We start from the raw sequence: 27,534 nt of genomic DNA, 5'->3' as shown, positions 1-27,534 counted from the left end.
GCAAAGCAGTGTGTGAGGGTCTCCCCAAGGGCAGCCGGAAGTGGCTGGGCCGGCTGTGCGCGCTGCCATGGCCTGGCTAATTGCACTCGAGCTCCCTCCCAGCTGCGAGCTGCTCCCACCCACCCCGGCAGCTGGCGGCGTGGGGCTCTGATTGGCAGGACCCTGGGGACCGTGTTGTGGGGACCTTGCAGCCCTCGGGGGCTTCGGAGGTGATGATTGGAAAATGAAGGGGTCACCTGACTGAGGCACCCCGCAGAATGTGCCGCCACAAAGCCTCGCTCTCTGGGAGTCTCTCTCACGTGGCTCTGGGTCAAACAACAAAAAAAATAAAGTAAATGTGCAGGCTCAGTGGGGGCCAGCGGGGTGGGGGTGGGGGTGGGGGTAGAGGCAGGGGAATCCCTGCCCTCAGGCAGCTTCCAGCTTAACTGGAAAACAAAGCTGGTGTGGGCAGCAGGAGGCTGTAGCTCAGCCACAGCTGCAGAGGCTGGGGCCTGGCCAGGGAGGGGCAGGGACTGGGCACGCTGGGAGGGCTTCCCGTAGGTGGAGGACTTGAAGGACAGTAGGATTGGGATGGGGAGGGGAGGGGACGCTCCTTCAGGGCTGAGATCCCTGCCCTCCAGAGCAGGACTCAAGCACTGCTGGTTGGCTGCCGGGAATCTCAGGAGAAGGGCCAGCCCAGTCCGCCTTTCTCCAGCTTCGCTGGGCCCTGCTGGGGTCAGAGCTGGGGGCTGAAGGAGGACATGTCCCAGCTGACCTTCCGAGAGAAGAAGCGAGTGAGCCCAGGAGAGGTCCCTCAGCCCCACGGGAACTGTCCCCGCCCACCCACAGGTGCAGGTGCCAAACATTTGTGCTCCACCAGACACTCCCATCCACCCCGCACTCAGAGATGTCACAGGCCGCGGTGTGGTTTCGTAAGACACGCTGTTTATTCCGTGGGAGAGCGGGCTGGAGGCTGGGAGCCCCGTGGGGGGGAGGGGGCGGCAGAGAGCAGGAGAGGGATGAAGCCTCGGTGGCCCATCCGTGGCCGAGTCGGGTGGGCCAGGGCCCTTCCCAGGCTTCCTAGGAAGCTCTCTGCTCTGAGTCCATGTGCAGGGTCCGGACCAGTCCACGCCTTCCCTGTCCTGGGCGCGGTGGGTCCCCGCATAGCACCCCGAGAAAGCCGGGCCCAGTCTGTCACCAGAGGAACTCCCTGCTGCAAGTCACTGACCTGTGGCCCTTCCACTCCAGTCCCTTTGGCCAGAGCCGGGGGCCGGGGGCCGGAGGGGCCGGCAGATCTGGTGGGCCGGCTCGGGAGGCCAACAGGGGGTCCAAGGGAAAGGGGATGGACTGGGAGCCGGGCGGCTCTGAGGCAGTCAGTGAGGCCCAGGGGCTGTGCCCAGGGCCTGGGGAGGGCGGCCTCACTCCTGGCCTGGGTGCTCACCCACCGACCACTTCACCTCCCCCGTCCGCAGAGTCACTATGTCCTCGTAGGTGGCCGTCTGGTCAATGTTCAGGCCCTGGAGACAGGAAAGGGAGCTCAGGCCTTGGCCGTTCCCCAGCCACGCCAACAGGGGGTGCTGCTGCCCACCCCGCGGCCCTCAGCGCCCGGGCCCACCCCGCTCCTTACCTCGTAGGTGTGGTCTTCCTCCATCCCGGCCTTACTGTCATCCTGGAGGGGGAGGGAGGGGCGAGAGATGGAGAGCAGAGTGTTGGCTCTGGCTGGGCCAGGATGGGGAGGGCTAGGGAGATTGGCCTGGGGTCAGGGGTCAGAGGTCAGGGGTCAGGGGACAGGAGGTGAGGTACTCTCTGCCCGAACAACTGAAGGCGGGAAGGAGTGATGGGACGGCCAGTCAGTGGGCGGACTCTGGGGCTGGGAGGGGGGGACCCTGTCCTTGTCTGGCCTGCCCGCGGTGGCCTCCCCGCCCGCGGGGTCACCTTGTCCAGCAGCAGGAAGATGGGCACGGTGATGAAGAGGATGATGAGCAGGGTCTGGATCATGATGATGCCGTCTTTCAGTGTGTTCCTCCGCTTCAGCTGGTTCAAGGAGCTGAACCCTGGGGGGCGAAGGGGGGCAGGGACAGTGAAGCTGGGGCCACACGGGGGCCTGCACCCCTCCAGACCGCCCCTCGCGGCTGTCCTGGGCGCTGCAGAGCCGCGGCCCCCTCCTCAGTGCGGCCCCTCCCTGGAGGCAGGCGGGTGGGGCGGGCTGTGGTGGCTCCTGAGCACCCGCACCCACCCATGACTCGGAGCTCGCTGCCGCCGCCCTCCTCCTGGACCCCGTCCGCACGTGTGTGCCGACAGAAGTAGATGCCGTTGTCCTCGAACCCGATGTCTTTAATGGTGAGGGTGGCGTTGGACGGGCTCTGGGTCTGCTTAAAGTGTCCCGGCTTCACGGGCAGATTCTTGGGCTCCGAGTCCATATCCTGTTTCCAGAACCAGCTCACGTTGCCCGTGACCTCCAGGAAGCAAACAATGTTCACGTCGTAGCTCCGTTTCCTGGCCATGAAACGTGGGGTCTGCCAGATCGAGGAGCAACTGCCTCCTGTGGGCGACAAGGCCAGGATCAAAATCCACCTTTCCCAGCCTCTGGCTGGCGGTCAGCCCTACCATGGACGCCCCCTCCCCCCGCCCCCATGGGTGGCACCCACCCCTGGCCCAGCCCCCTGGTCAGCCCTTGCTTCCAGGGTGCGGGACCATCAGGAGGCATTGGCGTCGGGGAGCGGAGCCACGTGAGGGGCCACAGGCCAAACCACCAGGCCCGCCCCTTCCCGACATCGGATGTTCCTTTATTATTTATTTATCCTCACCTGAGACTATGTTATATTTTCCCATTAATCTTTAGAGAGAGTGGAAGGGAGGGGGAGAGACACAGAGAGAAACATTGATGGGAGAGAGACACATCGACTGGTTGCCTCCCACGTGTGTGGCACCCTGACTGGGGCCGGGGATGGAGCCTGCAACCGAGGTACGTGTCCTCGACTAGAATCGAACCCGAGGCCCTTCAGTCCTCGGACCGACGCTCTATCCTCTGCACCAAACCCGCTAGGGCTTGATGTTCCTTCGGTTCCTTTCCATGCCCATTCCGGCAGCCTGAACCAGGCCTCCCCCCACATCCCCACCCCCAGCCTCCCACCTGGCCCGTACACCCACCGCCCCCTGGCCTGGGCGCCCCCCACCCCGTCTGAAACCCTCAGGGACGTCCCACGGCAATGGGGGACCCACATTGATCCCCGGCCCCCTTTCGTCCGTTACCTCCCTCTGTCCCGCTGCGTGGACCTGCTCCGCTTTTTATTCCCAAACCTTCTTTCTCCGCTTGGCATGCTCTCCCCACCCACCCGCCTCCCTGGTCCCAGCGAGAGGCCCCCCTCGGAATCCGAGAGCCCCTGGTCCTGCCGGAGCCCCTGAGGCTAGGGGCTCCTTCTGGGCTGAATCTGACTCCCGGCTTGACCAGCCCAGCCCCTCAGGCTCGGGCCTGGGACACTGAGTCTCGTGGAGATGACAGCTGGCAGGGAGGGGGGTGGGGGCCTCAAAGCCAGGCTTCGGAGGGGAGAAGCGCAGACCAGGGCTGGGCGTTCGGGTGGGAGGCCCAGGGGACAAGGGCGCAGGGTCAGGCAGAGGACAGTGAGGAGCCCTGGACAGGCGTCCTGCCCTCGGAAGGGCCGGGGGAGGTTGCTGACCTTGAGAATTCCGAGGCGCGTCCTTCGGTCCCGCGAACACAGGCTCACCTGCGGGTGGGGAGGAAGTGGGCGGGCCAGGTCAGGACCTCTCCCCGAGGCTGGCCTCCCTCCACCCTCTGCGTTCTCAGAGGCACTTCCTCCTCCCCACACAGCGGCGTCAAGACCCCTCAGCCCTCCCCGGCCCCCTCTGAAGACCGGAGTGGGATGGGGTCCCCAGACGGCCTGCCTCCCAGCCCCCCTCCTGCCCTGACCAGGCTCCTGGATGAGGCCGGAGAGAGGTAAAAATCACAGAGCTCTCCGGCCCTCCGGGGAGGTCATCTCTGGGACAGGTATGGCCCAGGGTCTGGCCGGGGGCAGCCTCTCCCCCGCCTCCCCCCACAGTGTCCTCAGGGGTGAACCACACTCCTCTCCTCTCTTCCTCCGGGGCCTGGCTCTTGTGTGGTTAGAACCACCAACCCCGCAGGCCTGGCTCGGCCGGGCAATGCGGACCGGAGCGGGGCCGGGTGGGGCGCAGATCCCCGAGTTCGCCGCAGGCCCCGGAGCTGATCCCCACGCACACAGGCCCCCGGGCAGCAGAGGGAGACCGAGGCAGAGAGTGTGAGGAGGAGGGTGGCGAGAGCAGAGACAGCCCCGGTGGAAGGAGAGTGACAGAGAGTGAAAGCGGCAGGCCCAGTGGAGGGGCTGTACCTGACAGAAGCACCAGCAGCACCAGCAGCCCGTTGCTGGGCACAGGACGCAGCGCCAGCCTGGCCATGGCCGCCCCTCGGTCTCGGATCCCAAGCCGGCGATGAGGACGGAGGCTCCTGGAGGGAAAGCGTGTAACTGCCTGGGCTGCAGCCTGTCCCCTCCCCGCCTCTTCCCCACCCGGCCCCTTCCTGCCATGCAAATCGGCACCCTGGGGAGGCACCTGCTCCCTCTGGGGACCCTGCGGAAGGGCGGGCTCTCTCGTCAGCTGTGCTGCTAAGGCTCAGGAGTCACCCCAGCTTGGCACCACAGCTCAAGTCTGCAGTGGGCACCTGGGGGGCCGGGACCTCCGAGTCTCCCGAGGGCAGCTGTCCTCTGTGCCTCCACCCTGCTGGTGCCCGGGGACCTGCAGCCTGGGTCCCGGGCTCTGAGCTGAGTGCACACGGGGCCCGTAGATGAATGTGAGCGTGACCCCCCGCCCTGGACCAGCCTGCACCCTTAGGAACAGGAGCACCAAGAAAGGACGGTGTGGGCCCCAGCCGGTTTGGCTCAGTGGATAGAGCCTCGGCCTTTGGACTGAAGGGTCCTGGGTTCGATTCTGACCAAGGGCACATGCCCGGGTTGCGGGCTTGATCCCCAGTTGTGCAGGAGGCAGCCAATCAGTGATTCTCTCTCATCATTGATGTTTCTATCTCTCTCCCTCTCCCTTCCTCTCTGAAATCAACAAAAATATATTTAAAGAAAGAAAGGAAGGAGGGAGGGAAGGAAGGAAGGAAGGAAGGAAGGAAGGAAGGAAGGAAGGAAGGAAGGAAAGATGGTGTGAGTGATGGGGAACAGCCACGGGCCCAGGCCGGGCCTTGGGAGGGCCCAGAGCACAGCGGCTGGGCTGGCGTGAGGCAGCCATGTCAGAGGTCGATGGAGACGTGACCCTGTGGAGTAAGGGAGCCACAGAGGCTCTAGAGCACATGTGTCAAACACAAGGCCCGCGGGCCAAATCCAGCCCGCCAGGCCTTGCAATGTGGCCCGCACCGCGCTGTCATCACTGCACTCCGCTGTCAGTTTATGACATTGTCAGTTTATGACTGTTCAGTAAACCATTCGGCCTGCGATTTAGGCTGGATTTTAGATTTTGGCCCCTTCTCTGATTGAGTTCGACACCCCTACTCTAGAGGGAGAGCAGGCCAAGTGCAGGAGCTTTGGTCCAGGCCCGGGCGTGAGGCCTCTTCCCTCACTCACTTGGGGGGGTTTGCGGGGAGCTGCTGAAAGGGTGGACTTAGGCGCAGGCGGCTTAGAGAACACCCACCACGCAGCCTTCGGGGACTCCCGGGCACGAGTGTGTCCGTCTCCGGGTGTCCTTGGGAGGGGGACAGACAGGGGGTGACCGCTGGGAAGCCGCAGGATCTGAAACAACAAGGCTCTCCGGCTTTATGTCACCAGCCAGCAGAGGGGTGGATGGGCGACCGTGGTCAGGAACCTGTCTGACTTGGTAAGCGTGGTGCCCGCGGGCCCGCACAGCCCGTGCCCCTGAGCGGCGGAGGCAGGGGGCACACTGTGTGCAGGCTTGCACCCCCGCCTGCAGCCCAGCCCATCCGGGCTTTGTGTTTCCCGGCAGCCTCTTCTCTCTCCCGTCCCCTCTCTCTATCCTCCTGACCTCCAGGAGGGAAGACAGGTGCCTCGCGCCTCTGCCTGCGTCTCATTCTCCCCCCCACCCTCCATCCCCCAGCAGCCTGTGCCGCCGGGGGTCTGTTTGGGCTCCGGGGGGAGCTGTGGCCCCGCCTCTCACGCCAGGCTTGGCGGGAGGAAGGCAGGGGTCTGCGGGCTGCCCGCTCAGCCCCAGGCCCGGGCCTCGCCGGTGCAGCGGGGGCCGCCCACGCCACGGAAAGTGGGGACAGGAGGGTTTAGGTTTCATCCCAGGGGCGGCTTGTTCCCGGCAGCCCCAGATGTTCTCGCCGTTTCCAGATGTTGCAAATGAAAAACATTTCCCTGAAAAGGTGCCAGATGTTCCGGCCACAGAACAAACAGCCCAGGATTATAAATATCAGCTGAGGTCAGCGTGGGGGCCACCGGCCTCGGGTGCTGGTGGGGGTGTTTGGAGACCCCCCTGGCGGAAAGGGGGGTAATCCAGGGGTCTTTTCCTTTAGCAAAGCACCTCCTGGTGATTTAGGCCTTGGTTAGCATTGGGGCTTGTGTGCCCCAAAGTTGGGAGGATAACTGGGGAAGGCTTGGTGTGTGTGTGTGTGTGTGTGTGCACATGGGGGTGTTGCCCAGGCTGTGTGGCTGTGGGTCTGCCCAGGAGCTGGTCCTGGGGCTCAGGGTGACTACAGGGGCACAAAGACCACACGAGAGGCAGCTGGCATCCTCCACGCACACACCCATACCCCCTGGAGGGGCACAGATGCAGATGTGTCCTTTGGACTCATTCCTATTCATGCCAGGCAGGGATCGGCTTTCGGGGGGGGGGGGGCGGGGCCGCTGCCGGCAGGTTATTTGTCACAGTTGGGACCGAGCTGTTCCCTCCCCGGTGACAACAGCACCGAGCTCTGTCCGGTTCGTGATGCCTTTCTTTCCTGGAACTCGGGGCCCGGGCATCCCGACATCTGGCGGCCTCCACCCCACTTTTCCAGGAAGGCGGCTTCGAAACAGGAGATGGGCCCCCGGCTGGGTGGCTCAGTGGGTTGGAGTGTCATCCATACACCAAAAGGTGGCAGGTCCGATTTCCAGTCAGGGCACATACCCTAGGTTGCAGGCTCGATCCTGCATTCAGATGCGTACAGGAGGCAACTGATGGATGTTTTCCTCTCACATCAATGTTTCTCTCTTTCTCACTCCCTTCTTCTCTAAAATCAATAAGAACATATCCTCAGGTGAGGATTAAAGACACACACCAAGAGGTGAGGAAGAGGGGACAAGGAGCAGGAGAGTTTGGGGAAGCCAGGGGCAGGGACCCCCAGCAGCCCTGGGGAGATGGGAGAGGCAGAACCTCAGCTTGGAAAGAAGGGCTCAGCCCTCTCGCCTCTGCCATCCACTCTTGCTGGCTCCACGGGGCCCCCAAGCCGGCCTCAGGTGAGGTTTGCGTTCCTGGGCTGTTTGTTCGGTTCCTGGGAGAAGGCTGCTGGCTAACAAGGATGCAAGTCTGAATCCTGACCCTGCTGTGTACCAACCAGAAAAGCTCTTCAGATTACCGAGTGGTTCTCAGAGAGGGTGGTCCCGGTCACCCAGGGAGCATTTCAATGGTCGCCGGGGCCAGGGGGCGCTACTGGCCCCTTGGGCCAAGGGCACCAGAGGCCAGTGGGCGGGTCAGTGTCTCACAAAGCAGACTTCCTCTGCCTCACACGCCCAGGCAAGCATCACCTACTCTTAACCTTTCAGAAACCCACTTTCCTCGCTTACGTAAAACAGAAATCACTGTAATAATAGTTCTTCATGGGGCAGTGGGGAGCTTGGAGGGAAACCCTTTATCTGCTCAGGGAGGTACCCGGACCACGGTTCACCCTCCAGGCGGTGACAAGTAGCATCGCTCCCTGGGGGTGGGGCCGATTCGGAAACATGAGCCCGCGTTATCTGTGTCCTCAGAATCTGCCTCTTTTTCTGTCATTCGAAGCTCAGGGGAAAGGTGCGATGGGGCGCCCTGCAAGCTCTCCTGTCCTTCCGGATCAAGTGAGGAGCCAGGACCCCAGGGAGGCCAGCACCCTGAGGGGCTCAGCGAACCCTGCAGGGATGCTGGGCCCCTCCCCCACGAGAGGAGAGCCGAGGTGTGGACGCCTGGGGGACACGGCTGCGGAACGCGGTTGAGGAACATCAGGGTGGTCTGTGTGTGCCGCTCCCCAGCCCCCATGGGGGGCCATGTAACCTCTGGGCCCAGGAAAAGGGGTGCAGATTCCTGAGAAAGACTCCGTGTTCACTAGTTTGGAGGAACAGAGCCCCAGAGGCAGGCATCAAGTTGTAGAAAACAAATTATATACGAAAGTCTATTCCACCCACTGGGATTATAGACTGAGCTCTCTACACATTTCTCTTTGTTACAGGCCCGTGGGACTCTGGGCTTTCTGGGGTCGGGGGTCAGAGGCAGGGTCCTGGGAGGGATGGCACCTCTGAGGAGAGGGAGGGGCACCTTGGAGCCCCTGAGGGGGGAGGGGGGAGAAGTGAAGGGGTTCCTGAGCAGAGCCGCTGGGGATGCTGCATCAGGCATCTCTTTGCTCGGTGCTGTCATGGTGGGAGGGAGGGATGTGACTCCGGCCTCCAAGCCTTCTTTTAGGCAGAGGAGAGAACCTGACAGGACCAGAGGAGGAAGTTGGGAGCATCGTGCCCTCCCTGCCCCATGCCCCAGACTCCACAGGTCTCCCCTACTCGCCTGCAGTCCCACCAGGCCCTCTTGCCACTTGCTGCCCTCAGCCCCCGGTGGCGTCTGCACTCGGAGCTGCCGAAGGAAGAAGCCCACACCTCAGGGGCTCGAGGGGGAGGTTTATTGTAAGAACTGTACAAAGGGGCCCGTCTGCTGGCCTGGCTTGGGCCTGTGCGTATCCGGGCACGGCACGGACAGCTGTGGGTCTGCCGGTGCGGAGCGGAGGGGGCACAGGCAGGGGGAGGCTCTGCGGTCTGTACACAGTCTGTACGCAGTCTGTACGCAGTCTATCCAGTCCAGCAGGCGCGGAGGTTCTTGGGGCCACGCCAGTCCGGGCCCGAGGAGGGACAGGCAGTGGGCAGGGTGCTGGCCAGGGAGCAGGCTGCCCCCGGAGGATGAACCTTCTGAAGGAAGAGCCGGGCGGAGTGGGGCCCCTTCCACAGAGGACACAGGCAGGAGGCGGAGCAGGGCCGGGCAATGGTGAGACGAAGACAACCAGCAGAAGGGAAGATCATGGAGTCCCAGGGAGCGAGAGAGGGACGCCCCGGCTGGGCGATGAGGAGGCAGAGGGTGGGACAGACAGAACAGAGGGCTCTGGCCTGTGGGCAACACACACACACACACACACACACACACACACGCACACTTGCACTTTGTTTTGGAGGTTTGGCTGCTTCCTGAGTTTTAATCAAACTGTTCACAAGAAACAAGAAAAAGAAGAGGAACTAAGGCCATCAGGGACTTGAACTTAGCACACATGTTCACACTCGTACACACCCTCACGGCACAGGCACACTCACATGGCCAGGCCTCTACAGAAGAGACACAGACACCACAGGGGCATACTGACAAACATTTACACAAACATACCCAGACACACATGCACATGGAGGCATCGCGGGACACAGTGGTGTACACATTTGAACACACACACAAGCGGATCAATCCAGTGACCCCTCCTCCACGCTCAGCCTCTAGCTGCTCTCCGGGAGCCAGTGGAGGCCTGGCACTGCCATGCCCAGATCGGCTGTGCCAGCCAAAGGGCCCCCGGCATGCCAGGCAGCAGGAGGGTGGAAGGCTGGGCCTGAGCCAGGTGGGCTGGGCATGGCCCAGTGTGACGTCTCTAACCTGGGCTCAACTGTAACATTCTTAGGACCACTTTTGGGGGTGGGGAGGGAAGGCTGAGGAGTGAGGAGGGAGGGAGGGAACAGATGTTCCTCTTGAGCGCCGGGGTTCCCGCCCCGCCCCAGGTCTGGGAGCTCCGGCCAAGAAGAGCCCCCGGGCCAGGAGACTCTGGGGGACACGACCTAGAAAAGGCAGGTCCCAGGGGGTCCTCCTGTGCTCCTCACCCAGGGGCCAGCCAGGGGCTGGAGGTCTGGACAGTGGACACACCAGGAAATGGTTTCAGGGGCCACAACCCCAGCCCAATGCACCAGGATCCAGTGGCCAATGAAGCTGGTGGAGCAATTGCAGACCAGTGACGTGTCCCTTTTCCAGGGAATTCCTGGGCCGCCCGGGGACACGGTATCCCAGCGATGGGGCTGCAGGCAGGCCCTGGGGCCAGGTGTCTGCTCCGGTGTCTTTAGAGAGGCCAGCAGCCCATACGTCTCTGGTGGCAAGAGGGCAGCCAATCCCTCCATCGTAGGCCGGCTCCTCCCCCAGCGGGGGACAGAGATTCTGATGTTCTAACTGCCCTCCAGGCCAAGCGGAGAGGCAGCAGGGTCCCTGAGGAGGTGAGAGCAATAGGAAGGCGAAATCATAGAGGCAGGGGTCTCAGGCCCAGTGTGGAGCCTCAGATTGCAATTCCCATTTTCCATGGCCGGGGAGCCAGGGGCTCTGGCCTGGGTGTTGGCCCCATGGTGGCCACGGCCTGTCCCCAACGGGGAGCTGGATCAGTCTTCGACTCAAAGTCCCGCTCCCTCAGCCTGCGGGCAGCGTTGGGGAAGCTTCGGGACTCCACCAGCCTCAGCTGGCCACCTCACTGGCACCTGCTAGACCAGAGACTCTTTGACCCCTGGGCGTACTGTGTGCCCTGGGGGCGGGGAGGGAGGGAGGGCAGCGTCGGAGGGGCTGATGGGCATGAGCCCCATGGCAGGTCCAGCGTCCCCCGTGGAGCCCGTCTCCTCACCCCTGCCCTGCTCATTGCTGTCCCCGTTCTCGTGGCCGTACAACTTGCTCATGGCGCTGACGATCAGCCCCTCCTTCTCGGGGGCCCCGTCCCCGCTACCGTCCTGGCTGTGGCGGTACATGTAGGACGCCTGCTTCACGGAGCGCTGAAGCAGGTGCCGGCGGTAGGCCCTCTGGATCTTGATGGCACACACCTCCTCGTGCTTCCGCCTGAGGGTGGTGGTGATGGGCTCGTAGGAGACCTTGGAGGGGTTGGCCGCCATGAACTTCTCCTCCATGGTCTCCTTGAGGGCGTCCATCTCCCCCGAGTCTCCCAGGACCTCCTTGGTCAGGGCGAAGAGGATGTCCAGGCAGTGGATTTTGTCGCCTGGCACCATGGGCAGGTCCAGCGTGATGAGCTTGATCTTGTTGGGCTTGGCGATCCTCAGCGGCTCCTGCAAGGTGTCCACGAAGTCGGAGAGGCGGCTGTACTCGATGAACTGCGTGGCGTCGGGGTCGAACTTCTCCCAGGTCTCGTAGAACATCTCGAAGTCGTCCTCGCAGAGGGGCTCGCTACTCTCCTCGGTGGCCACGTTGAAGTTCTCCAGGATGATGGCGATGTACATGTTGACCACGATGAGGAAGGAGATGATGATGTAGCTGCAGAAGAAGCAGATGCCAACGGAGGGGTTGCCACAGTCACCCTTGACGCTGCTGCCCGGGTTCTCCAGGTTGGGGTCACAGTCGGGGGGCCCGCTGTTGAGGATAGGGTTGAGGAGCCCGTCCCAGCCAGCCGACGTGGTGATCTCAAAGAGGCAGATGATGCTGTTGCCAAAGGTCTCGAAGTTGAACATGTCATCGATGCCCGACTCCTTCTTGACGTAGGCGAAGTTGGACATGCCGAAGATGGAGTAGATAAACATAACCAGGAAGAGGAGGAGGCCGATGTTGAAGAGGGCAGGCAGCGACATCATGAGGGCAAAGAGCAGCGTCCGGATGCCCTTGGCCCCACGGATCAGTCGTAGGACGCGCCCAATCCGGGCCAGGCGGATCACACGGAACAGTGTGGGGGACACGAAGTATTTCTGGATCAGCTCAGAGAGTGCGAGACCTGCAGGGAGGAGGCGGTGAGCACTGCACTGCCGTTCTAAGGTGGGGGGCTGGGTTAGGGAGTGAGGGGGCATGTGGGGCTCAAGGGGGCCTGGCCTGGTACGCTCAACTTTTGGAGCCCAGCCCAGCTGGTCTCACCCGTTAGGCCAGGCCCTCCCAGGGTCTTTGGGCAAGGGGTTACATCTTTGCCCCAACACAGCTGGATGGAGGTGAGGTATGCTAAAGTTGATGGGGCGAGGGTAAGGCCCATTTCCAAAACTGTCTGCAGATGCCATAGAGGAGCTACTATCATAAGTGCATCATAACATGTCCATCCACTTCTCCAGTGTGTATGGATATTGGAACCCGAGTGTGCAACTGCTTGTCAGGTAAATGCTCCTTGAGGTGTCTACAATGTGTCTTTGTGCATGAGGTGTGATGGCAGGTGCACACACATGTGTGTAGGTGTGATGATGTGTGTAGCATGCCGGGTGCATGTGTCCATGAGGACAGCCTGGCCTGGCCCTGCTCACCTGCAATGGACAGGATGACAACCACAAAGTCGAAGATGTTCCAGCCGACGGTGAAGTAGTAATGGCGCAACGCGAACATCTTGAGCACGCACTCCCCCGTGAAGATGATGATGAAGATCATGTTGATGTTGTACAGGATGTCTATTTTCAGCTGGCTCTGGTCGTCCGTCTCCACCATCATGGTGACCATGTTGAGGCAGATGAGGATCATGATCGCGATGTCGAAGACCTGCTTCGTCACAAAGTCGTACACCATGCCCTGGATCTTGTTCTGCAGCACAGATGGGAGTGCAGGGACGCACATGGGTGCACAGTCGTGGGGAGTGGCCAGGGCCCACAAAGGCAGGAGACACAGGATGACACAAACATGAAAGAGAGAGGTGTGTCAGGGCTTATGGTGGTGTTGGTCAGGAAATGGAGGGCAGACCCATCGGGCCAGGCCATTCTGTGGGGCCCCCGGGCATCCTTCCTTGCTCTGAAACCCTTCTCCCTGTTAAGGTCCTCAAGCAGCCCCCCACTGTTCCTCCAAGCCATCGCTCACTGGGAAGGGTGTCTGGCCATCATCTTCCTCCCCTTTCTAGGGACCCCTGCCCCAGAATCTACCAACTGAGGATGTGAATGGTCATTGAGGGGCTGTGTAGGGCCGGGTAAGGGGTGAATCAGGGACTGGAGTTTAGCAGGCAGCTGCTGCCTGTACATATTGCGCCTCAATACAGTTACAAAGAGGCACCCCTCCTGGCCAGTGGACCCAGCCTCTCTGCAGGTGGACTCGGCCTCACGCCAGGGACACAGCCTACAGGGCAGAGCGTAGGCTCCATTTTGGCCCTGTGGGCCCCTCAGGCAGGAGCCTCACACAAGTTGTGGGGAGAGAGGCCCAGAGGGCAGGTACCTGGGGCCTTGGAATTGGCTTCTGAGGTTTCTTGGAGCCAAGCTTCTTCATGGCGTTATAGTATTTCTTCTGTTCCTCTGTCATGAAGATGTCTTTCCCTCCAAAGTATAGAGGGATGGAGCCCGTAAGGTTGGGAGGTCCCCCTTCTCTGCCTCCAGGACCTCCCTACCTCAGGTACCACCCTTAAAGCAACCCTCATCCCAGCAGGTGCCCCTGGTGGAAAGCGGGAGAGGAACATGGCGGGGCCAGAGATGGGGGTTGAGGAGGGGGGATGGCAGAGGGAAGGGAACCTGGGCTGCCTCACAGTCCGTTTTGGGCCACTTTCCACCAATATCTCACTGGGTCCCCAGAGTCACCCAGAGAGGCAGGTAGCATCCCCTCATTGGATAGATAACACCGAGGTCTGGGGAGGCCACGTCACTGGTTCCAGGTTGCCTGGTGGGATCTGAACCCAGATTCGCTGCCTCAGCTGTGTTCCCAGCCACAGCACAGGGGTGCTGGGCAGCGTTGGTGCACTCTAAGGGCTGAAGGGACCAAGGGCGGGAGGAGGGAGGTCCAGGGAAGGCGGGGCTGGATACTCATCTTCTTCTTCTGCTGGTTGAAGTTGTCAATGATGACGCCGATGAAGAGGTTGAGGGTGAAGAAGGATCCGAAGATGATGAAGATGACGAAATAGAGGTACATGTAGAGGTTCACCTCGTACTGCGGCTGCTCCCCTTGCTGCAGGGGCCACAGGATGGTACAGGGTGTGCCGGGTGGGCTTGGGGAGACACGTGCTCCCTGTCCCACAGTGGGCAGGAGAGGCCTGGGGCCCAGGGGTGAACCCATGCACCCTCGGAGTCTCAGGGTCTCCCGAGGAGGCAGCATGGGAGTGGGGATGCCACTGTGTCTTTGGTCTAGTCCTCCCCTGTGGCTCACTCATGAGCCATATCTCGGTGACCCCCACTCACCTCCCGGGAGTCCACGGCTGCATACATGATGTCCATCCAGCCTTTGAAGGTGGCCTGAGAGAGTGCAGTTGGATGTGAGGGGCGGGGCTGCTTGTTGCCTCTATCATCCAGCCGGGTCCTCCCCCTGGGCCACCTGCCCACAGCCCCACTGGGCAGGCATCAGATAAGAGACCAGAGAGGCCTGGGCACTACTTCAGGGTCCGACAGCCCTGGAAGCAGGGTGGGCAGTCCCCTAACAAGGAGTGGCAGTGGTCTTAGGTACAACGAAAGACGGGGGCGCCTTGATCCACGTCCCTGCAGGGCCAGGGGTCACACTCACCACCTGCAGGAGGGAGAGGTAGCCCAGACCCACGTTGTCGTAGTTGACCTTGACGTTGAGCCAGCGGACCTGTCCCGTGTACATCAGGCTCTCGCACTCAGACTTGTTGTTGACCTCGGAGATGTCGAACCTCTCGGAGGTGGTGGTGTTCATGCAGTAGTAGAACTTGCCGGCAAACAGGTTGACGCCCATGATGCTGAAGATGAGCCAGAAGATGAGGCAGACGAGCAGCACGTTCATGATGGAGGGGATGGCTCCCAGGAGGGCGTTCACCACCACCTGAGGTGAGGAGGGGACGGAATCACTGTCAGATCTTCTCCCAGGCAGGGGGGCCCGTCTCCTCTGGGAGACAGCTCCCCACCTACACTAACCAGGAGACCAGGAAGGGATGGGGGGGGGGGGGCTACTCAGGAAGACACTCTGAGCCAGGCCTGCGGAGAAGTCTGCTGGGCTGTGTGGTTGGGTCCAGGAGGGCAAAAAGTAGGGTTGGGGACTCCCAGGGTGGTGGTTGGAGAGGACTCTCTGCTTGGCTGGAGCTCTCAGCCCAGAGCTGGGGCCCTGGGCTTCTCTGGAAGCAGCCTGGCCATGGGTCACCAGGCAAGAGACAAACACTCTTTCCTCGGCCCCCATAGGAAACTCAGCCCCCGTGACCAGCCGCTGCTCACTTGTTCACAGTATTAGAGACACAGGCGCCGAAAAGAAGCCACCGGGCTCGTTAAAGCATCTGACCCTGGGGCCAGAGTCCTGCACCCCGCCAGCCCTGGCCACACAGGCCACTCACTGCTGCAGGCTGAGCCCAATCTGAGAATTGTTCCTTTTCAAGCAGAAGCCATGACATGACTCCAGACAGAGTGGGTGGCACAGGCCTGGTGATGACCAGGGCTCCCTTCCTGGCTGGGGTACCAAGCAGCTGTGTGGCTCTGGGCAGGTCATGTCCCCTCAGAGGGGAGGGGTCTGTCACTCTGGAGCTGGGAGGGTCCAGCACTGGCTGGCCTCTTGTGTGAACAGGAGGGAGCCACTCAGGCTGAGCACACTGACCGGCTGCAACCAGCCAATTCACAGAGGTTTGTCCCTCGGGGGCTGCTCTTGCTCCCAACAGACCTCCCTTCACTGGGGGAGTCCCATTTGTCGTGCCTAAACCCTGTGTTTACCAGTCACTTCCACCCTTAAGGGCCCGAGGGGATCTTTCCAAACTTGCATGACCCTGAGCTCAAGGGCCAGTAGGCTCAGAGCCCTGGGCACAAGTACCTTCCTGTCTGCCTGAGTCTCAGAGCCATGGGGAACCCCAGTCTGAGTTGGGGAGGGACACCCATAAATACACAGACTTGCTTTCGGTCCACCCTTCTCCCTGCCCTGGTGCCCTCACGCCCTCCTGGGAGCTGCCGCAGCCTCTGCTGCCCCCCAGTGGTGGCAAGGAAGAGCTAAGGAGCAGTACCGAGGGCAGGAATGGGCACTTGGGCTGGTTCAGGAGGGTGTCTCAGGCCCCCAAACCTGGCCTACAGCAGGACCCTCTGCTCCTCCTGGTGGTGGCTGGAGTACAGACATGTGATCTCTGCACCTTGCCCTGTAGTGCCTGCTCCCCCAACCCCCAGTCGTACTCAGAGCCCTCCCCAGCACCCACCCTCATGCCCTCGAATCGGGACAGTGCCCTCAGGGGGCGCAGGGCCCGCAGCGTCCGCAGGGATTTGATGGGTCCCAGCTCCGAGTAGCCCATCCAGTTGGCCACCAGGCTGATGATGGAGACCTGCAAAGGGAAAGGGGGGGGGGTGTATCAGGGAGGGCAGGGCCCCTGGCTCTCCCCGAGCCCCAGACTCAGTCCTTGAGGACAGGTCTGCCACAGGGGCCTCCTGGACTCACAGCTCTAAGGGGTCTCTCCCAGACCCCTTCCTAGTAGGTGGTCCTATCTAGTGGGAATTGTCCCAGCGCCTATAGGAGCCTGGGCTCTATCTCAGTGATGTCATCCATTACACGGAGGCCGGGTGCCCGTCAGAGAGGATACAACATCTCCCACAGATATTAGCAAGGACGGTCAGGAACCCTCTACTCGCCCTCTTGCCCCCAAGGCTCCCCTTTCTCTCAGGAGAGCGGCGGTCCCCCAGCCTGTTAGTCCCCTTCCTGGGCAGCTGTGTCCTGGGAGCCTGAGGCCAGTCTCTGCGAGGGCAGGACGGCTAGCCAGGGGTCTGACATGCTAAGTGACCTCCAGCAGCTGCTGCCCCTTGGGCTGGGGCTTCCTGAGGTCCCTGGCCACCAGGACGGCCTCAGGGTCTGGCTGCGGGGCGGGGCCGGGGCCGGGGCCGGACTCACGCCCACGATGAGGAAGTCGAGCCAGCACCAGGCGTTGGTGAAGTACACCTTGAAGCCGTAGGCCACCCACTTGAGCAGCATCTCCAGGATGAAGATGTAGGTGAAGACCTTGTCGGCGTACTCCAGGATGGTGCGGATGGTGGGCCGCTGCTCGATGTAGATGTCCTCGAAGGCCTGCGGGCACCAGCATGGGGTGGCCAGAGCCCAGGAGGCCGGGCCACCACGTCCCCAGCCCTGCCCGACGCTGCTGGCTCCCAGGGGGCTGGCCCGGGGCCAGGCTGGTGGCTTCTCCTCCCAGACTCCCCAGGCCCATCACAGGGGTGAGCGAGTTTCCCATGGGGAGAAGCTCCCCGAGGGCGTTCCTCCGGGGCTCTGGGTTGGAGCCTTCCCAGGCTGGGTCCCTCCCACACGGTGGGAAGGAAGGAGCCCAGAGGGCCTCTGGGCCTGGCACCTGCCTCGGCCCATGCCCATCCCCAGGGCAGTGCCTACCAGGGCACCGCTGCTGAGCAGGATCATGAAGACGATGAAGGTCTCAAACCAGTTGTGCTCCACGATCTTGAAGCAGGCCCGGCGGAGGGTCCACCACGTCTTCCCGCGGCCCTGGGAGATGTCCACGTAGAGGCAGGGACAGCGCTGCACACAGGCTGGGGAGCAAAGGGGCTCCACGTCATGGGCCTGGTGGCTGCCTCCCGATGCATGTCAGCGTGTTCCCGTCACCTCCCAGGATGCCCGCCCCCACAAACCTGCACCTCACTGCCCCCCAGACCCGGCATCCTCACTTCCTCCCAATCCCCGGCCTCCTGTCCTCCACTGCTGGATGGAAATGGGTCCAGCCCCTCCCCTAGAATGGGGTCCCAGGCTCTCCCTCCACAGCCCACTGCACCCTGTGCCAACTGCTGCCAGGGGTGCATGCGCACGGAAAAGATAAGCAGGGGTGAGGGTCCCAGCTCAGGGACTGTCCCGTCCTCCCCACTCCGCCAGGCGGCCTTCACTCTACATAGCCAGGCTCTATTCTCCCTGAAGATGCTGCAAGGAAGACGGACTCAGAGCTGCATTCCCTGAGCACCGCTTTGTGTCGGGCTCGATGGGGACTCTGCAAGGCACCCCTCGGGGTGCTGCCAGCACCCACTGCACATATGGGAGGCTCAGGTCAGGGCTGGGAGGCACCCCGGCTCCGACACCCCTGCCTGGTGCTGCAGGGCAGGGTAGCATCAGGGGAGAAGGTCCCGCATGCTTTTGGTGACATGCATGCCCCTGAGAGGTCCCCAAGGAGGCACTGGGCTGGGGTCTGCTGGGCCAGGGGCGCACCAGGCGAGGTGGGGTGCACGCATGCAGGCTCACCCTCAGTGAAGCACTCCTCAGGCTGCTCCCCCTCGGGGTTCTCCTCCACCTGCTCCTCAGCATTCTCCTCGGGGGGCTTGTAGTCCACGGTGCTGCAGACGGAGGAGTTCCTGTCCAGGGACTGTGGCAGCTTCTGCAGGGGCCACAGGTCAGGTGACCTCTGGGTCCTCCCACCAGGTGGGGCAAAGGAAGTCAGGGTGGGAGACCAGAGGGAGAGGAGAAAGGGTTGGACAGACCTACTCACTCACTCACTCACTCACCCACTCACTCACTCACTCACTCAACCATGCTTATGGAGCGGGCACCGTGGCCCATGCAGAAGAACCAGTGACCAAGGCAGCCGCGGTCGGCTCTTGTGGCACTTAGATTTGGAGCAGGGTAGGGCTCACGCCTGGGCAGGGGCAGTGAGGATGTGAGTGGACATGGGAGGCCTCAGGTGAGGGAAGAGGCTGGGAAAAAAGCAGGCTGGGGTGGGGGCGTTGGCTTGGGCAGCTGGGCGTTCTGGGAGGCGTGGGAAGGCCTGAGGAGGGCAGCAGAAGAACAGATGCCTAAGGTCCTTCAGACAGGCCCGAATGGGGGTCAGAACAACCCCAGACAACAGCATGTGGTGTCCCAGGCCTGTGCCTAGGGGCTGTCTGCATGAGAAACCTAGAAAGGACGGACAATCTTCCCAGCGGGAGCTCCAGCCTGGGGCCAAGAGACCTGATGGGAGTGGAGCAGGTGGGGAGGCTGGTTCTCTGACCTGGCCAGGCCTTCCCCACCTCCTCCTGGTGCTGTCCTCCGCCAGCTCCCCGGGCCCAGACTCCCCTCCTCAAGGGGAGCCCTTCATGGCTGAGGGTGAGGCCCCTGAAGAGGAAGATGGAGAGGGCAACTGGATGTCAGCTCTGGATCCAGAATGGTGGCCAGAAAACTAAGTTGACAGAAAGGGAGACTGAGGCTCGGGGCAATAGGTCAGCCAGGGCATCCACTGAGTCAAATGTCCCACCCATGTGCCCCCACTCCCACAATCCCCCTTGGAATCTTGTTTTCCTCTCTCTACAGCGTGCTCAGAGCCTTGGCTTGGGTGTCTCCAGCCCTCCCCCACCCCCGCTCCTCATACCGAGGTCCATGTCCCAGTCCCCGGGTATTTATAGCTTGGCAGGCACTCGGTCCCCTGGAAAGTCAGCGTGCCACATATTTGGGGGGGAATAAGAAGTCAAGAACTTTCAGGGCAAAGTTCATTTGGGCCCCAGTGCCCAATCCGGCCCAGGGCCCATAGGGTGGTGGTGGGCAGGGGGCTTATGCTCAGTCCTTCCCCAGCCAGGCCGGAGGGGGGTAGGGGCTCAGAGTCAGCTTCCCGAGAAGGCCCAGGCAAGGCCCCTGAGCTTCCGGGGGTGACACCAGCCCCTCACCATCCTGGAAGGGAAGGAGCAGGACGAGCAGACATTTCGGCCCAGCAGCACAGGCCCCCTACACGGCTGGGTGGGTGGTTAGCACTCTTGATGAGCTCCCTGCTCTCTTCCTACCCAAACTCATTGACCCCTGCACCTCTCCTCAGAATCCTTAGCCCAACCTGGCACTTGCGCCGATCCCTGGGGGGAAAGGAACAATCCCCCCCTCCCCCTGGGTGGGCTCTAAACAGAAAGAGGTAACAATGGCAAGAACCCAGAGTGGACTAAAGAGAGCCCAGGAGTAGAGGTTTCACAGGCAAGAACATCCTGCCCAAGATCGCCACCTGCTGGTGAAACAGGGCCCCGACGGAGTTGTGGGGGTGAGCGAAGGGCGTTAGGGCAGGCAGGACAGGTTATACTAGTCGTGCCAATAACAGCAGTGACAGTCACCATTTACAGAGAGCTCCCTATGTGCTTTACACACATCCTCTCATCTAAGGGCACCACAATGACCTCAGGCAGGCACCATGACCCCATTTTTCAGAGGGAGAAATGGAGGCTTGAATAAAATCACACAAAAATGTGAAGTCGTGTCTATCTGACCGCTGACCATCCCCCCGGCCCCATGCCAGGCGCTGTGATGGGCTCACCTTGACATCCTCAGCCTCCGAGAAGGTGTCAGTCTCCTCCTCGGTCGGCATCTCCAGGTCGGACTCCTCGGAGGCGATGGGCACGTGGATGGTCAGGTAGGGGTTGTTGATGAAGTTGAGGTGGTCCAGCTCAATGCTGGGGGTCGGCCCGTCAGCCAGGCCCACGTGGTTCAGGATGTGATTGTCCTTCAGGTCCTTGTCACCCTCCTTGGGCGGCGGTTCCTTCTTCTCGTCCTCGGGGGCACCCTCCCCGGCCTCCGCGGCCGCCCCGGCCTCCCCGGGCCTCCCGATGCGGAGCATGATCTCCTTGGGGCTCAGGACCTTGCCGTGCAGCAGCCCCAGCAGGAAGGCTTTGGCGAAGCTGACGCCCCAGTTGATGCGCCCGATGGCGATCTGCAGGTTGTTCATCTCGCCGTCCTCCTCCGGGGCCGCCAGGCTGTCGGCGCTAAAGGAGCTCAGCAGCAGGGCCAGGAAGAGGTTCAGGACCTGGGAGCGGGGGTTGGGGAGCCTCAGCTCAGCCTCCGGGCCCCTGCGGGTCCTCAGGCCTCCAGACCAGATCTACCCCATACTGAACATTCAACACCACCCAATGGAATCCTCGCGACTGCTCATGGAGGTGAGGAGTGCCACTCTCATGCCCACTTGGCAGGTCAGGAAGCTGAGGCTTGGGCACAGGCTAGGCCGCTGCTGATCAAGGCCGAGGCCGGGCTTGGGAGGCCCCCTGAGTGACAGGGACTCTTTCCATGACGCTGCCCTCCGCCTCCACTGCCAGGGGACGCAGAGCAAAGGCCAGGGTGCATGTCTCCCAGCTCCCAGGACTTACTGGGACCTACTTCTTGGAGCAATCTTTTCTTTTCTGATAAGGGGGATTTTGATAGACCCTGCGCTCCCAATGCTCAGAGGCATGTCCCCTATTGCCCTGGAAGGGGCATTGACCCCTTTTCTCCCAGGGGGTTCCCTGCTCCACCTGCTTCTCTTCCCCGCGGAAAGGCACTTAAGAGGCTACTGGTCTACCCGCTGCCTCCTGTCAACTTTATCTTCCAGTGGCCAGACACTGACTGAGCTCCTCCAGTGAGCACAGGAGCCAGCGGCCTGAGGGAGCTCCCACCTCCTGGAGACAGACATCTGAGCAGAAAAATCATATCCAGTGAGTTGGCAAGACTGTGGAGATGGGCACGAAGGCTTTGAGACCAAGCTGCTTGGTTTCGAATCCTAGTTTACGAGCTGTGTGTCCTGAGGCGAGTGAGATGTCTGCTCGGGGCCTCGGCTTCCTCATCTGTATATGGAGATGTTTCCAGTCCCTGCTCCTCACATGGTTGTGAGCACACAGTAGGCGCTCACACTGGTTGGCTGTTCTGTGTGCAATATTGGAAGGCGGGGCAGGCTCTTTCTCTGGGGGCCTTGGGGGACCCTGTCCATGTGAACCTCCCTCCCTTGCCCATCCTCTCCACCTCCTCTCACTGTCTGCCTTTCACCAGTGTCTTCCAAGGTCCTTTTGTCATTGTCTTAACCATCATGGTAACACAATATCTTTAAAATATACTGGGTGTCCCCACCAAAAAGTATAGTTAGTGTATACACACTAACAGCGGATCGCTCAATATTGAAAAGAAAATGTATGAATAAATACTGCCTTGATAATTATTCAAAGTGTGTATATACTAGTACATTTTGGGGACACCCTATATATATGCGGTGTCTTTTATATAGTCTTTCTTTGGGGGGGCATACTGGGGGATTCCGCCCTACCTCTGAAACCAACAGCTACGTTGCTGTCTTTGCCCCCCACCAGAATTTATTGGTCTTTTTCTCTCTCTCTTGGGGGGAGGCATCCAGTTGCCAGAAACACATCTGAGATGGGAATTAGCTGCTCTCTGGGTCAGCAGGGTTTGCACACGGCTCCTGCCTGGGACAGAAATAGCCTCCTCCGGCAAGGTGGGGGGTGGGGGCCTGGCGGGGAGGGGAATGGACTTCGTGCCCCCTGGGGGCTCGGAGGGGTGGGTTCTCTATGACTTAGTCATTTCCCCTCCTTCACAGGAGCCCAAGGAAGAGCCCAAGTGCCATGGACGCAGGAGACATGGGTACCCACACTCCCTGGCAGGGTGCCCTCATGCCCTCTGCAAACACCTGCCTCCATGAGCCTGGGGGGGGGGGGCAGGGACAGTGCCCAAGGAGCTGACATTGCCACCTCCCTCGGCTGTTCCACTCCCTCTGAGCAAAGTGGGAGAAGCACAGAGCTGGGCCGAAAAAGGGCATCTGTGGTGGGTGAGGGAGTGTGTGTGACACGCACACAGACTCAGTGCAGGGGTTCCAGCCTTGAGCCAGACTGCTTCGGCTCACAGGTGACTGGCTTACTTCCCTGGGCCTCTGCTTCCTCATCTACAAAGCAGATCGAGCACATGAAGGTAAACGGAGGTCAGCCATCCCCGTCCTTGCTGGGGTGGATGTCCTCATTGTCAGCACTGCGGTTATTATTGATGCTATTGTCACTGGAGTTCAGAGACACAGGTTCTAGTCCAGGCTCAGTTTCTCACTGGCTGTGTGGTCTGGGCAGTGCCTCCTTGGAGCACAGAGCCAACACTGCCGGCCTCACAGGGCTGTGGAGAACCTCAGGATGATGCAAATAAAGGCCCTCACACAGGCCCCGGCCCCTGGCAGGAGTGTGAGGCCCCCAATGGGTAGCTATACCACATGCGCCTGTGACATTTGAACTCCCCAGGCCTTGAGGGCCAAGTGCGTTGCTAGGCACTTAGATGTGTGTCCTGTAATCCTCAGGGCCACCCAGTGAAGGGCGTCATCCCCATTTTCCAGATGAGACACACTGAGGCCAGAGAGGTTAAGAACTTGCTCAGGGTTTCCCAGTTAGTGGTGGCAAAGTAGGGGCTTGACATGATTTTGAGTTTGCACACATACAGTCAGAACCCCCTGCAGAGCATTTCTGTCACCCCCAGGTCCTTACACTACATGACAAACTGCTACTCAGAGACTGCTACCCACCCCTAATCCTGCCCTGAGGTCTCCCAGACATCTTCCTTCTCTTTCTCCACTCCCCAAGACCTCCCTCCCAGGGAAAACCAGACTGGGGCTCCAGTCTAGCTGTCCCTGTCGAGGAGGTGGAGGGGGCATTGAGGGGCTTGAGACCTTATCCCAGGGTCTCCTCCTCAGTTGAGGTGACAATCTGCTCCTGCCCCAGCCAGAGCTCAGCGATATCTGAGAAGCGCTGACCCAGCAGCCCAAGGATTCCACAGGCCTTTGCAGAACATGCTGGGGGGGCAGAGGAGATGGGACATGCGTCTTCCCGCCCCTGTTGCCCAGGACAGTGCCTGCCAGCCACCGCAGGGGGCAGCTGAGCACAGCACTCTGGGGAGGACTGACCCCCACCCCACCCTGAGAAGGGGAGGAGTCGGGGTCGGCAGGGTGAGGATAGATGCCTGCCAGACCCCACCACAGAAATGCTGGTCAGCTGGACCACAGCCCCGCAGCCTGTTTCTCATCAGCCCCTGCACCAGCCCCCCACATGCCAAACCCAAACTGGCAGGATGGGTGCTATTTGTGCCATCTCCGAGTTCTCCTAACACCCGGGGCCTGATTCCCAGGAACAGAGGGTGAGAGAGGGTGGGGGAAGGCCAAGAGGCCCAGCAACCTCGGATGCCAACTCCACCCTGTGCCTTCTTGCAACCGGTCACGTCACTCCTCCCAGCTACCCTATAAGGTACCTACTACTTTCCTTTCATGTAAAGTTAAAGAATCCAGCCAACCAGAGAGCAGTATTTGGTTCAAGGTCATGCAGATGGAAAAGGAGCTGGGACTGGCACTTAGACCTGTATGATTCCAATTATTATGTTATTTTACCCAAAACACTAGGTTTCAACAGCACTAACCACAGTGCTGGCCCTGGGCCAGCAGCAGGAGCACCCCCAGAGCTCGTTAGAAACACAGATTCCCAGGCCCTGGCCCAGAGCTGCTCGATCAGACTGGGGTGGGTGGGGGGAGGTGGCAGGTTCTAAGAAACTCCCAAGCGACTCTTAAGTAGGTTAAAATTTGAGAATCATTGGACTAAACCATAAAAAATTTCCCATTTTGCGGGAAACAAAAGAGAAAATAAACAAATGGGACTACATTAAACTAAAAAGATTTTACACAGCAAAGGAAACCATTAACAAAACAAAAAGACAACCTGAGAGAATCCAAGATGGCTGCTCGGGTAGGCAACTAGCCGCAGCCGCACACAACAATTTTAATAAAATACAACTAAAATATAAAATGGACATTACCCAGAACTACAGGAAAGTCGACTGACTGGAAATCCTACAACAAGAAGCAAGGAGAAAACCAGAAGGAAGCACGGAGGAGCTGTAAAAGCCTAAGGTACGGAGACACGCGGCGCGCGCGGAGAGGACGGAGCCGGAGAGGAGGGAGGCCGAGTGCCTGGCGGACGTTCCCAAGCGGGAAGGAGAGAAAACTCCGACTGTGCTGGGCCCCTGACTGCTCTGAACCCCAGTTCTGGGCCAGACCCCGGGGACTCAGGCTCAGCCATAGGGAGCTGGGCTGTAAGTCGGAACCCCGGGGTAGCGGAGAAAGGAGGTCCCGGAGGCGCGCACAGTGCCCCCAGAGAAGGGACGGTCGGCTGTGCCGCGGGATTGCCCTGACGGGAAGGAGACTGGGGCTCCAGACTGCTGTGAACGCCACCTCCAACTCCACTTCCAACTGAACTGAACCCCAATACCGGGCTCATTGTGGGAGAGCATAGACTGTTTGGCAGCAGGCGAAAACCGAGGGCACCTTTCTCTCAGAGGCGCCGGCAGCGAGCACTGAAGGACCCGCATAGGGCGGGGCTGACGGAAGCCAAAGCTGCAGGCTCCACCCTGAAACCCCGTCCCATCTGTAACTGCGAAATGCGACAACAAAATAGATCACAAACGAAAGAAATGGAGGACAAAAAGCGTCTGGATATAGAGTTCAAATCTACGCTTATAAGGTTTTTCAAGAATTTCCTAGAAAAGATGGATAAGGCCTATGAGGATATGAAAAGAGACCATCAAGAAATGATAAGGGAACAACAAGAAATAAAGAATACATTGTCTGAAATAAAAAATATTCTACAGAGTCCTAAAAACAGAAGGGAAGATCGCAAGAATCAAGTCAAAGATTTGGAACATAAAGAGCCAGAAGACACTCCTCCACAGAAGCTAGAAGGCAAGAGAATCCAGAAAATTGAAGATAATGTAAGAAACCTCTGGGACAACTTCAAGCGAACCAACATCAGAATTATGGGGGTTCCAGAAGATGAGAGAGAGCAAGATTTCGAAAACATACTGAAAGAAATAGTGACAGAAAACTTCCCCCACCTGGTGAAAGAATTTGACTTACAAGTCCAGGAAGTGCACAGAACTCCAAACAAAAGGAATCCAAAGAGGACCACACCGAGACACATCATTATTAAAATTCCAAGAGCAAAAGATAAAGAGAGAATATTAAAAGAAGCAAGAGCAAAGAAGGTAGTAACTTATAAAGGAGCACCTATACGATTGTCAGCTGACTTCTCAACAGAAACCATGCAGGCCAGAAGGGAATGGCAAGAAATATTCAAGGTGATGAATAGCAAGAACCTACAGCCAAAAATAAGCTACCCAGCGAAGCTATCACTCAGAATCGAAGGCCAGATAAAGAGCTTCACTAATAAAAAAAAGCTAAAGGAGTTCATCACCACCAAACCAGAATTATATGAATTGCTGAAGGGGGTTCTTTCAGAAGAGAAAGTAAACAAAGATAAAAATTATGAACAACAAATACGTAATTATCAACAAGTGAATCTAAAAACCAAGGAAATTAAAAAAATCTGATGAACAATATTAACTGTTGAATATAATAGAATCAGAGGTATGGAAGGGGAGTGAACTGACGATTCTTGGGGAAAAGGGGAGAGGGGGGCGTGGGAAGAGACTGAACATAAACTGTGCACCTATGGATGAGGACAATGGGGAGAGGGGAAAGGGCAGAGGGTGGGGTGGGAACCTGGTGGAACAGAGCAATGGTGGGGGGGGGGGGAAGGAACATTTGTAATAATATGAAAAATAAAAACTTATTAAAAAAAAAAAAAAAAAAAAAAAAAAAAAAAAGAAATGGCAAAAAGACAACCTACTGAATGGAAGGAGATATGTGCCAATGGTATGTCTTCTGAAAGGCTAATATCCAAAATTTATAAAGAAGTCATACAACCCGCCGAAACCGGTTTGGCTCAATGGATAGAGCGTCGGCTTGGGGACTGAAGGACCCGGGTTCGATTCCGGTCAAGGGCATGTACCTTGGTTTCGGGCATATCCCCAGTAGGGGGTGTGCAAGAGGCAGCTGATCGATGGCTCTCTCTCATCGATGTTTCTAACTCTCTATCTCTCACCCTTCCTCTCTGTACAAAATCAATAAAATATATTTTAAAAAAAAAAAAAAGAAGTCATACAACCCAACACCAAAAAAATCACACCAAACAAATCCAATTAAAAAAATGGGCAAAGGACCCGAAAAGACACTTCTCTAAAGAGGACACACAAATGGCCAACAGATATATGAAAAGATGCTCACCATCACTAATCATCAGAGAAATGCAAGTTACAAACATACTGAGATATCACCTCACACCTGTCAGAATGGCTATCGTCAATAATCCACAAACAAGTGTTGGAGAGGATGTGGAGAAAAGGGAACTCTTGTGCACTGGCGGTGGGACTGCAGATTGGTGTAGCCACTACAGAAAACAATAGAGAGCATCCAAAAGAATTATGGCCTAGTGATTCCACTTCTGAAGAAATCTAAAACACTAATGGGAAAGAATATATGCACTCCTATGTTCACTGCCGCATTTACAACTAGAGGCTCGGTGCACGAAATTTGTCCACGGGGGTGTCTGTCCCTCGGCCCAACCTATACCCTCTCCAATCTGGGACCCCTCAGGGATGTCCAACTGCCCGTTTAGGCCCAATCCAGTAATTTCGAACCTGAAAGGGCAGTTGGACATCCCTCTCACAATCCAGGACTGCTGGTTCCCAACTGCTTGCCTGCCTGCCTTCCTGATTGCCCCTAACCACTTTGCCTGCCAGCCTGATCACCTCCTAACCACTCCCCTGCCAGCCTGATTGATGCCTAACTGCTCCCCTGTCAGCCCAATTGCCCCTAACTGCCGTCCCCTGCCAGTCTGGTCACCCCTAACTGCCCTTCCCTGCAGGCCTGGTCCCCCACAACTGCCCTCCCCTGGAGGCCAGGTTCCACCCAACTGCTCTCCCCTGCAGGCTTGGGTCCCCTGCAAC

General features: G+C 59.4%; 2 protein-coding genes across 5 annotated transcripts in view; both read right to left on the bottom strand.

The window, feature by feature from the left end:
- Positions 1 to 902: 902 nt before the first annotated feature.
- CD79B (CD79b molecule) lies at positions 903 to 4,507 on the bottom strand. The gene is made up of 6 exons (XM_084863969.1): positions 4,344 to 4,507; positions 3,657 to 3,704; positions 2,216 to 2,521; positions 1,915 to 2,033; positions 1,607 to 1,648; positions 903 to 1,496 (listed from the first exon to the last, which is right to left on the bottom strand). Exons 1-6 carry the CDS (start codon positions 4,408 to 4,410, stop codon positions 1,398 to 1,400), a joined length of 681 nt encoding a protein of 226 aa, XP_084720095.1. The 5' UTR covers positions 4,411 to 4,507; the 3' UTR covers positions 903 to 1,397.
- Positions 4,508 to 8,788: 4,281 nt separating this feature from the next.
- SCN4A (sodium voltage-gated channel alpha subunit 4) overlaps positions 8,789 to 27,534 on the bottom strand; it is a 48,427-nt gene continuing 29,681 nt past the window's right edge. For all 4 annotated transcript variants that reach the window (XM_084861804.1, XM_084861805.1, XM_084861806.1 and 1 more), the window contains 11 exons: positions 20,234 to 20,719; positions 18,214 to 18,346; positions 17,362 to 17,516; positions 16,873 to 17,046; positions 16,190 to 16,312; positions 14,569 to 14,847; positions 14,250 to 14,303; positions 13,882 to 14,019; positions 13,300 to 13,404; positions 12,411 to 12,681; positions 8,789 to 11,899 (listed from right to left, as the gene is read on the bottom strand). In XM_084861804.1, the coding sequence (XP_084717930.1) occupies positions 10,674 to 11,899; positions 12,411 to 12,681; positions 13,300 to 13,404; positions 13,882 to 14,019; positions 14,250 to 14,303; positions 14,569 to 14,847; positions 16,190 to 16,312; positions 16,873 to 17,046; positions 17,362 to 17,516; positions 18,214 to 18,346; positions 20,234 to 20,719 (3,144 nt within the window). In that variant the 3' untranslated portion in view covers positions 8,789 to 10,673. The remainder of the gene's footprint in view (positions 11,900 to 12,410; positions 12,682 to 13,299; positions 13,405 to 13,881; positions 14,020 to 14,249; positions 14,304 to 14,568; positions 14,848 to 16,189; positions 16,313 to 16,872; positions 17,047 to 17,361; positions 17,517 to 18,213; positions 18,347 to 20,233; positions 20,720 to 27,534) is intronic.

This window comes from Pipistrellus hanaki, assembly GCF_964339955.1.
Source record: "Pipistrellus hanaki genome assembly, chromosome: 16".
In the NCBI taxonomy this organism is placed as follows: Eukaryota; Metazoa; Chordata; class Mammalia; order Chiroptera; family Vespertilionidae; genus Pipistrellus; species Pipistrellus hanaki.
This window is presented reverse-complemented; position numbering and strand designations above follow the sequence as displayed.

What these genes read in the sequence shown, in the direction of transcription:
- CD79B (XM_084863969.1), bottom strand. Translation starts at nt 4,410, where the DNA reads ATGGCCAGGCTGGCGCTGCGTCCTGTGCCCAGCAACGGGCTGCTGGTG. An exon ending in TCTTCCTGCTGCTGGACAAG is followed by an intron (nt 1,649 to 1,914) that starts GTGACCCCGCGG and finishes CTCCCCCTCCAG; the next exon opens with GATGACAGTAAGGCCGGGAT. An exon ending in AGGAAGACCACACCTACGAG is followed by an intron (nt 1,497 to 1,606) that starts GTAAGGAGCGGG and finishes TCCTGTCTCCAG; the next exon opens with GGCCTGAACATTGACCAGAC.